Source organism: Acanthaster planci, unplaced genomic scaffold (assembly GCF_054643075.1).
Source record: "Acanthaster planci isolate LZ-2023a unplaced genomic scaffold, COTS_SCS Contig120, whole genome shotgun sequence".
NCBI classification, from domain to species: domain Eukaryota; kingdom Metazoa; phylum Echinodermata; class Asteroidea; order Valvatida; family Acanthasteridae; genus Acanthaster; species Acanthaster planci.
In genome coordinates this window covers 42,208-51,959 of record NW_028257742.1, presented here as the reverse complement: position 1 = coordinate 51,959, position 9,752 = coordinate 42,208, and the positions used below count along the sequence as shown (strand labels likewise).

Here is a 9,752-nt window from a genome sequence, read left to right as displayed (position 1 = left end):
GGTATCAAAGGTCCAGGGTGATGGTATTGGACTTTGTGTGAGTTGGAACACACAGGGGTCATTGTGTGCAGGGTCTGGCTTCCTGTACGAAGTGCTGGACTATGCTTGATTTTGTCAGGTTTGGTACTGTTCAGTGCAAGTCATCCTATACTGCATAGACCCATCCATACCATATCACTCAAACTCCAATGGGCTCATTGTGTTGGACTTAATCAGGTTTGGTATAGTGACCTGCATTCACAAGTATGTAGACAAGTACATGTATGTGTTGGATTTTTAAAGCACTGTTTGCTTAGTGCTTTCTGAGGGGATAATTGTCGATGTTGTTGGTGTTAAAACTTGGCATGGGAACCCCCTTTCCAGGAATGGATCGGGATATTGGTTGCAAATGAAAATAAGTGAAGTTCCTCACTAATAACATGAATAAAAGCTATCTGGTTAGTTTTGTAACGGGGTAAAAGGTGTTTAAAGTGCAGTATACTGACGTAAATTCCTCTAAAATATTTGTTCACTTTTCTTTCTGTAGGACACAATGGCCAAGCGGAATACAGTCATCGGTACCCCATTTTGGATGGCACCCGAGGTCATCCAAGAGATTGGGTATGACTGCAAGGCAGACATCTGGTCGCTGGGCATCACAGCGTTGGAGATGTGTGAAGGGAAGCCGCCATATGCTGACATCCACCCAATGAGGGTAAGGCTGGCAGTCACATGACCAAATATACATGTATGGGTCATCTAGTGGATTAAAGCTTCTCACTTCAGTTTTTTCATGCACATTCCATGGAAAATTGGTCGTGTGCACTCTACAGGTATGTCATTCAGTAAGAATGCCTCAACGTGCTGTTTGTTTTTGGTAGGCCATATTCATGATACCCACGAAGCCACCACCCACATTCCGCAACCCAGAGGGCTGGTCGCCTGAGCTGATCGACTTCACCTCCAAGTGTCTGGTCAAGAACCCAGAGGAACGTGCCACAGCCACAGACCTTCTACAGGTAGGAAATTGGGGTCCAACCCCCCCCCAAAAGGACAGAGGATCACTAGGAGAAAGGTTAAAGAAGGGAAGAGATTTGAACAACCATGATGAATGCACCATAGCCATGGATCATCTGCACACATTACCTTGTCCAGAATTTTGAAATGAATCTATGCTGAGATTTCTAGATTCCAAGATGCTGAAAGCATTCAGCTCACCAAAACTGGTCCACAAATGGGATTGATGAGGAAGTTGGGATATGATGTTGATTACACTTTGTTTATCTCTTTGCTGTGGCCCTGCTCGTTACTTCTAAAGTTGTTCTCTTTCCAAAGCATCCTTTTATCAAGAAAGCCAAGCCAGTCAGCATTCTCCGTGAGATGATTAATGAGGCCAACGAGAATCGGGAGAAGGAGAAGCTGAGGTTACAGGCACAGGATGACGAGGATGAAGACGAGGCTGGATCGGTGAGATTAATCAGTCTCAAAAATTGGATACTTTTCAAGTTGTTTATTTTTTCCCTTATTTCTGGTGGCAGTCGAGGGAAGGTCTTTGAAGTTTTTGGGATAATATTTTGGCACCAACCCAGCATGCTCAGTTGATTGGGACACTTTCATGATCTGGGTGTACTTTGCTTAGCGGGCTTTGCTCAAAACGACAAGAGAGTTCTCTGATGCAGTAGTGAGAGACTATGGTTAAAGTTGTTTGCTACACTTTCTTTTTCATTTAGTAGTACAAAATACCTCTTGCATCTTTCTTGCATTTGATTACTGGAAATGTTCCTTCATATTAACTCACTTCCATTTGTCATTCTTCTAACATTTGTATGTTGGATGTCAGAGATTCTTGTTGGTAGATTTTTCCCCCCAAATAATGACAATCTGTGTCTTTTTCATTGTCTTTTTTGTCCTGGTCTGGTGGTAAGGCTTGTGTGAAAGGTGACAGTCATGATATGTACACAATAGTGGTAAGGTGTTTAGCAGCATGGCATTTGCATATTGGTTGTACCATGTAACTGCTGAATAATATTATGTCCTGAGTGTTTGTGCACTGTGCAGTTTCTGAATAATTCATGAAGCAGATGTATGTATTCTTGCACCATGTGACTGGTGAATTATTTATGAGCCATCAGTGCTGAATTATTTATGAAGTTATATGTGAAGCACCATGTGATCAATTGATTATTTTTGAAGTACATTTGGCATGAAATGAAATCCAACTTCAGGGACAGAAATGCATGACGGAAGCCTGGGTATAAATTATTTAACAACCTGAAATGCATGCTCATGAATATTCAAATAAGTACACGTACATGTATGTGGTCCTTTATTCTATTTATCTTGTCTGTCATGGCTATGAAAACATGCCCTGTCAAAATGAACAGAAGATGAAGTTTTTCTTTCACAATGAACTTTGTTTTGTCATTGATACATGTATGTGGTTTGTTCTCTGCATGTTTGTGTTTCAAGTCAATAGTGAAAACTGCAGTTACCATTAATATGTGGTTATACATACACATTCATTTAACACAAAGAAAATTAGTCAGACTTGTAAATATGGAACTTAAGCACACTACTGCTTGTATGTTACTGCAGTAGTTTATCTACTTGATTTGTCAGGCAAGATACTAAACCGATGGACATACACATATGCCAGTGTCGCAATGAGGTCATTTCACAAGTTCGTTCTCAAGTCCAGTCACATATAATAAAATGAACGCCAAAGGAATACTTGTTTCAGGCTTCATTCAAATAGCTTGTGACTTGGCTGAAGACTGGGTAGTTTGTGATAGGCTTCACTGCATCATTGGCGATTTGTACAGTGACCCTTACTTTATGGAGCCCCGTTAGTTTGGAGAGGAAAAAAAGCACATGCCTTTTCACCGTTTCATTTTATGTTTGAAGCCAGAAATTATCCATTCATTTTTCTGTTTGGGTGAGTGACATGTTAAGTCTAAATTAAAACCTTGAACTCAGAACCTAGCCCAGACTGTCAAACTGTTCTTTTTCTCTGTTACAACACTGGCCTTCACACCCAGTATGATTTGTTTTTGTTTGGGAAAGCCACATGACTTGATTTCTCATTGGTTGTTTGCTTTTTGACCCTTGACCCTGTTGCCAACAGGAAGAAGATGAGGCTGATGGTGGTGTGGTAAGCAACATGGATGCCACTGCATGCCATTCACTGCATGATCACAAAATTTTAAAGAAAGCAGCCCGCATTTTAAACAGTTTTAGCTTGCAGCAATCCAGCAATCTTTGATTTTTTTTTCTCATTTTCATGTAGGTTTAATACAAATGTTTGTATAATTTGTTTTATTTTGGAACCCTCAGGTGCATTTATAGCATGCTTTCTTTTAGTGTTGGTTTCCCTGTCTTATTTTAGTTATTATTTTGTTCTTTAAAGCTATTAAGTTGCAGCATTTGTGTCTTAAAATTTTGCCCCTTGTCTTTATCAAAACAAAAAGCCCTGCCCCTCAAAAAAAAACCCAAAGATTCTGTGTATCTATCTCTTCCCATATGTACCTGTACCTGTGCTCAGTGAGCACTTCTCAGGCAAAGAAGCGTTCAGGTCAAAAAGAGAATCAGCTGTAAGAGTTAGTCAGAATTCATTGGACGTTAAAACAGTATTATATTTGAGCATTATAAGGCCTTGAAAAACATGTCTCTGAGCCTGCTGCTCTTTTTCCACCTCACAAAAACTGCTTTTTTCATTTGTTGCTTCCACATTGTCAGCATTTGATTTCTGTGACTTGAATCTTGAATATGATTTATCATGCACACCATTCACGCTTTTAGCCCCTAAGCATTGAAGTAGTTTAGATGTTAACGTTTAATAGCCATCCACATTTTCAGGGAAAAAAAATCAATCATCTCCTCCTGAACCTCCTGAAGTTCAAAATACTTTCACCAAAATTAGTTCAAAAACTTGACAGGTGATCAGCTCTGTTGGGAAAAAAAAGAGATTCACATTTCAATATATATAATCAGGGAGTTCGACTGAGACTGTTAAAAAGAATCTGAGATCAGCTATCTCAACTTGAGAAGAAAACATGAATTTTGACTCTGGCCATGGGTATGACTCACAGCCTTGCACCCCACTTCAGTTGTGCTATCCCTTCCTGCCATATTTCCCTTCTTCTCAGGCTCCAAACTTCCCTCAAAGCTGCATTTTGAAAGTCACTTCAGAATTATGATAAGCTCTCTAAGCCCACGTACTCCCGTTTTCTCCAACATTTGCCCAGATGTTTGAAGGATTTTGAAGGATGGAGGCAGACAGAGGCCAGTCACTGTCACTTAATGTGGGGCTCGATGATCCTTGAAATGTCAAGAATGATCCATTGGGTTCTTTTGCCAAGTGGAACATTTTGGAAGGGCTAGAAAAGTTCCTGGCAAAAATTGCAGAAGTAGTTGGAGTTTGCCTGTGTTGAATTCTTTAGACAAGATTACACAATTTAACAGGCAGGAAATCAAATTTTACCTCCAGGTTTGAGGGAGTTCAACACTGTTTTGTGGGTTCACGAGTGTTAAACTTTGAGTTACCCATTGCTCGATATTGCATCTTTCGTATTTTGTGCTCTCAGTCCCAGCCTTAAGATGTTTTCGTACCAACGTGAGAGTCTTACAAGCTTACCCTGTTTCTCTCTCCAAGGATGATGATGATGTCATCGACAGTGGCACCATGGTAGCAAGAGGGAAATCGTCGGGGGCTGCATCGGCCTCCACGGCAACAGATACCTCACAAACAGACTCAGATACCATGATCATGCATGATAGCGGGACTATGATCGAGCACGACACGGGCACCATGATTGAGCATGACACGGGCACCATGATTGAGCATGACAGTGGGACGATGATCATGCACGAGGACTCGGGCACCATGATTGAGCATGGGGACACGGGGACGCTGGTAACACATGATACGGGTACAATGATCGAGAACGACATGGGCACCATGGTCATCAATGATGACAAGGACCTCAATGGCGACTCGACTATGAAGAGTAAGTCTGACAGAAAATGTCTTGCACCTTCAGATCCTGCGCCAGGGATATCCCAGGTTAGGTCATACACCTTCAGATCCTGCGCCAGGGATATCCCAGGTTAGGTCATACACCTTCAGATCCTGCACCAGGGATATCCCAGGTTAGGTCATACACCTTCAGATCCTGCACCCGGGATATCCCAGGTTAGGTCATACACCTTCAGATCCTGCACCCGGGATATCCCAGGTAAGGTTATACACCTTCAGATCCTGCACCCGGGATATCCCAGGTTAGGTCATACACCTTCGGATCCTGCACCCGAGATATTCTAGGTTTTGCCTCACACCTTCTGATCTTGCCCCCAGGATATCCCAGGTTGTACCACTCATTTTAAAATCCAGTGGTACACATTAGACAAATACATCACCTTTTCCTTCCAAAAACTCAATTAAAGCTGTATGTTTGAAAATGCATCCAAAAAGTTGTATGCTTAGCATTAAGTGCTTCCTATCTTGCAGGAATAGACACAGACTCGGCAAATCAAAACTACAGACCACTGTTCATGGACCACTTTGACCGGCAAATTGAGGCGAAGCAAGGGAATACTCCTACAACACATCACCACCACCAACCGCCACCACCAGCCCCACAGCAAGCACAACAGCCATTAATAACACCACAGTTGCTACCACCAGCACCTCCCTTCAACCAACAGCAACAAGTACAACAGCAGCAACAGCAGCAGCAAGCACAGCACACCCCACCCCAGGCCAGACAAAGCACACCCACCAAGCCTGGAGCCAGTAGGCCCTTCCGTGACATGGACTTTGAGTTTGTAAGTAAAATGCACCCCCCCCAAAAAAACACCTGCTGTGTATCAAAACGCCTTTATTCTTGGACATTCCCATTACCCTCCTATTGTTCATGCTTTTAACGTTTTGTGAAGGTGCTCATAGGATTGGTACTCATGTTCTATTCATGAACCCTCACGCAACCATAAATCTTGGTTATTTTCCATATTGTTGAAAGTTAAAATGTGTACATGGATGTTCATTTCCTATTTTGTTTGGATTGCCAATGTTTTCCTGCCCTGTCTAAAGAACAAATGCCTTTCATGTGATGTCCTTATCCACATTAGAGAGATTTGTAGACACACTTATGCCCGTTTCAACGAATTTAATCTCCAACTGGGTATTTCTGGCACTTGAGGCTGAACTTCACCTTTTTCACTGTAAAAAAAACCCGACTTTACCTCGATTGCCAGTAACTTAGACAGTTCACTGGATTTTTAGCATCAGATCAGAGTTTTTCGTTCTTATGGAAAAGGTTATAGTGTTCTGAAGTGATGGGTGAATTCTTTCACTGTTGCAGTTGAAACAGCTTAGCTACAATGAACTCCAGAGCAGGTTACAAGCGCTAGATCCCCAAATGGAGCAAGAAATCGAAGAACTCAGAAAACGGTACCAGGAGAAGAGAAGACCAATCATTGAGGCCATGGATGTCAAAAGGAAACGTCAACAAAACTTTTGAAAAAAAAAGAATTTCATCTTGTAGAATATATTGAGTATCAAAAAAAATTATTTAGAAAATACTGACAAAAAAATCTATTTGGGAATTTGAGGGTTGAGAAGTTTCACAAGAATCAGATTACAGGTTTAACTGCAATAGATTTTTGTTGTTCAGAGCTTTTAACTTGAAAAGCAAGATTGTTTCTTGATTAATTGAAGTCAGGATAACTGCCTTTTTTGATGGGGGGATCTAGGTTTCCAATGGTCTATTTCAAGGTTCCTTCCTTGGAACCATATGGTACCATATGATGATATTTACCCTAATCACAATGGTACAACTGCTTAGTCTCCCATTTGACTCGGCTCATTGACTCATAACTTCTGCATTAGGGCTGAACAATCGTGTTTGGAAAAAAGCTTGTAAGAAAGCAAGGACGTCAAACCATCAAGCTGAACAAGGATCCCTAAACTGAATCCACAAGGTATTGATTCCATGCATGAGCCAAAGAGGGCGTCCTTGTACTGTGTGACCAAGTGAAGGACACACTTTTCACTGGGTTTCATGCACTGTGTCAGGTCTCAAATTGTCCATCCCAATCTTGACTAAGGCATTCGTTTGCCACTACTTGTGCTGGGGTGCTTTGGGACACATGTATGACCCATTAGTGATTTGACCTTTGACCTGACTGGTGATTGACCAGGTTTCTGAAAAAAAAAAAAAAAACCACTAGTGCCTGAATTTGACTTTTCAATTGGAGTGTAATGGCAGATTAGGTTGGTTCACTATTTTTTTTTTCTCAGCGTTATCTACTTTATGACCCACTGTTGACATTTTTTATTTTCAGAATTGATGTTAACCACTTGCTGCCAGGGAGCCCAGTTTCGGGCACATATTCTTTATATGCACAGCCGGGGTGTTTGAAATCGGACAAAGGAACTGGGTCTTGTAAGAAAAGACTGTACTCGTAACAAAAGACCAGGCTGCTGGGAATTACCAATATTTTTTCACTCTCAATAGCGGAGATAATCCAGCATTGTTTTGGAACCGTATACCACTGTTTGTGGCATTCAGTGCGAACGGATTACCACCGGGGGCAAAAGCACTCCACCACCGCGGCGATGTGTCACACAGCACCGCTAATTAGCGCACTGTACCAGTTTTGGGAACAAAAGAAAATTAACTAACACTGTACAATCTGGGCTCTTTTTACAAGGCGGCAAGCCTGGCTGAAATACTCCTGCATCAATAGTGTCCAGTAAATGAAGGTATGATTTTTTAAAGAATTTTGAAAACAGAAAAATATTCTGGCCCAGCAGATTCAACATTTACAAATGCCCTGGTGCGAAGTGGTTAAGATATTTATTTTCCCCCAAACCAAATATTTGTACAATTCTAAGATAGTATATGTATATAGAAATGTAGGATTTTCTTTTGATCTTTGGAAATCTCAACCTCTGAATGGGATTAAATTTAGAACCAGCCAAAAAAAATCGTAATTTGCAATTTGCAGAACTGTGATCTCTCTGTTTAATTTTTTTTATTTAAAACTAGAGTAATTGCATGGTGTGTGACAGTGTGACTTAAATTTTCTCTTTTATTATGTGTTTTTAAAGAAGGAAAAAAGCAGAATCCATGAAAGTGATATTTTCCATTTGCATTTTAAAGTATTTAATTTAAGATTAATTTATTTTCTGTTCGGAAGTAAGAAAATCTGAATGTTTGTGAACACCAGTTAGGGCTAAAAATAGGAAAGAGTCCTCTCTCATACAAATCTCTGTTTAAAGTTACAAAAATCACTTTAGAACGGGTCCTGCTTTTTTCCCTTGTAAATTCTGTCGAAACTGGCTGTGAATACCAAAACTGTAAATACTTCTTCACAAAGGCTATTTTTTCATACAAATAATTTTTAAAAACTGGTTTAGTGCTCTCATGTGACCTTGCAAAGTACTAAGCCATGGTCCGTCAAAGAATATTTGTCTAGAGAGTGTAGATATTGTCTGCTCTTTCTGATGGCAGTAGCATAGGGGACTTCAAAATTAATTGCCTTTCAGCAAGACGGAGCTCGCAATTCTACATCCATAAAAGTGATTGCGCAGGTGCTTTTGTTCACTTACCTTGAAAGTGTATTTACTTTATATTTTTCTTAGAGTAGGACCTCGTCGACCTCCTAAAGTGCAAATCAAATCAACTTCTCAAATATTTGTCCTAACCTACATACTCTGAGTGTTAACGAAATGTATGGACATTTAACATTCTTCTTGATTGCTGACACATGTTGGTTGGAGTATGTTCTAGCATTCGTAGTCTCTTTTCGGATTTTAGTTTGGAAAAGCAGTGTTTTTGTTTAGTCACTCACATAGTTCTGAAATTTAAGAATACTTTTATGAGTGTGTAGGTTTTGATTTCTATCCTGTTTGTAAATGTGTAAATATTCTTTGTGTATAAGAGAATAATTATTTGATTTGCTCACTTGAAATTTGCCCAATGTATGAATGTTAACCGTGAATAATTAAAAAGTGATGACATTATTCATAGCATATCTGCAAAAGCCCCTAAAAATATCCAAAACTATCATGCATAATAATTTTATTTTAATAATTTTCAACCGGGAGAGTTAAAAAGAATCATATTGAACGAGACAAAAATTAATTTTTTTTTCATTATTGAGAATGGTTTGTGCCTTTAAACTCCATCTGTAAAATAAAAGCAAGTAGCCACGAGTGGCGTTAATTTTACTGATTAACTTGATACCTGTTTTATAAATTTCACAGCATCTGGGGTTGAAACAACTCTAAAATGTCAGCCATTCCCTTCTCTCTCCCATTCTTGTTTGTAAGCTCCTTTGATGATAATTCCTCATTAGTGTTTTAAGTGATCACTTGTCATACCTGAAGAGCAATATCAATAAACTAAGGGTTGAATCGACTGCTTTTTTGTGTCGAAAAATAACTTCAAAGTGTTGACCTTGACTTCTACATAATTCCAGCTCAAAATAACTTCCAAAAGTTAACTTTGCAATCCACGTTTTCAGTGTTGGACCCAAATAACTTCAGAGGGATAACTGTACATTTTTCAGAACAATTTTTCATGATTTCCCAAATAACTTCCAAGGGGTTTGCATTTTTCATAAATTTGGTCACATAATATATGTAGTATCCACCTTGCAATTTCAGTAATTTTGGCCCAAAATTTACAAAGGGTTAACCTTGCTTTTATAAAATAATTTTGTTCAAAGATAATTCCAAGGTGCCGCCTTGCATTTTTAAAACATTTTTT

General features: G+C 39.7%; 1 protein-coding gene across 3 annotated transcripts; it reads left to right on the top strand.

Annotated features, from left to right (window-relative positions):
- The first annotated feature begins 509 nt into the window (after positions 1-509).
- LOC147795226 (serine/threonine-protein kinase 3-like) lies at positions 510-9,401 on the top strand. 3 transcript variants are annotated; one of them, XM_087132190.1, is made up of 8 exons: positions 510-694; positions 861-998; positions 1,315-1,446; positions 1,905-1,946; positions 3,104-3,130; positions 4,631-4,985; positions 5,486-5,802; positions 6,339-9,401. In XM_087132190.1, exons 1-8 carry the CDS (start codon positions 533-535, stop codon positions 6,495-6,497), a joined length of 1,332 nt encoding a protein of 443 aa, XP_086988316.1. In that variant the 5' UTR covers positions 510-532; the 3' UTR covers positions 6,498-9,401. The 3 variants fall into 3 exon arrangements, with proteins under 3 accessions (XP_086988316.1, XP_086988317.1, XP_086988318.1); XM_087132191.1 differs by lacking the exon at positions 1,905-1,946 and having other exon boundaries at positions 511-694; XM_087132192.1 differs by lacking the exons at positions 1,905-1,946; positions 3,104-3,130 and having other exon boundaries at positions 511-694.
- Positions 9,402-9,752: the final 351 nt, after the last annotated feature.

Bases quoted from the DNA above. Each gene is read 5' to 3' on its own strand.
- LOC147795226 (XM_087132190.1), top strand. From the start codon at position 533: ATGGCCAAGCGGAATACAGTCATCGGTACCCCATTTTGGATGGCACCC. The intron at 1,947-3,103 runs GTAAGGTGTTTA...TGTTGCCAACAG, and splicing joins ATGATATGTACACAATAGTG to GAAGAAGATGAGGCTGATGG. The intron at 3,131-4,630 runs GTAAGCAACATG...TCTCTCTCCAAG, and splicing joins ATGAGGCTGATGGTGGTGTG to GATGATGATGATGTCATCGA.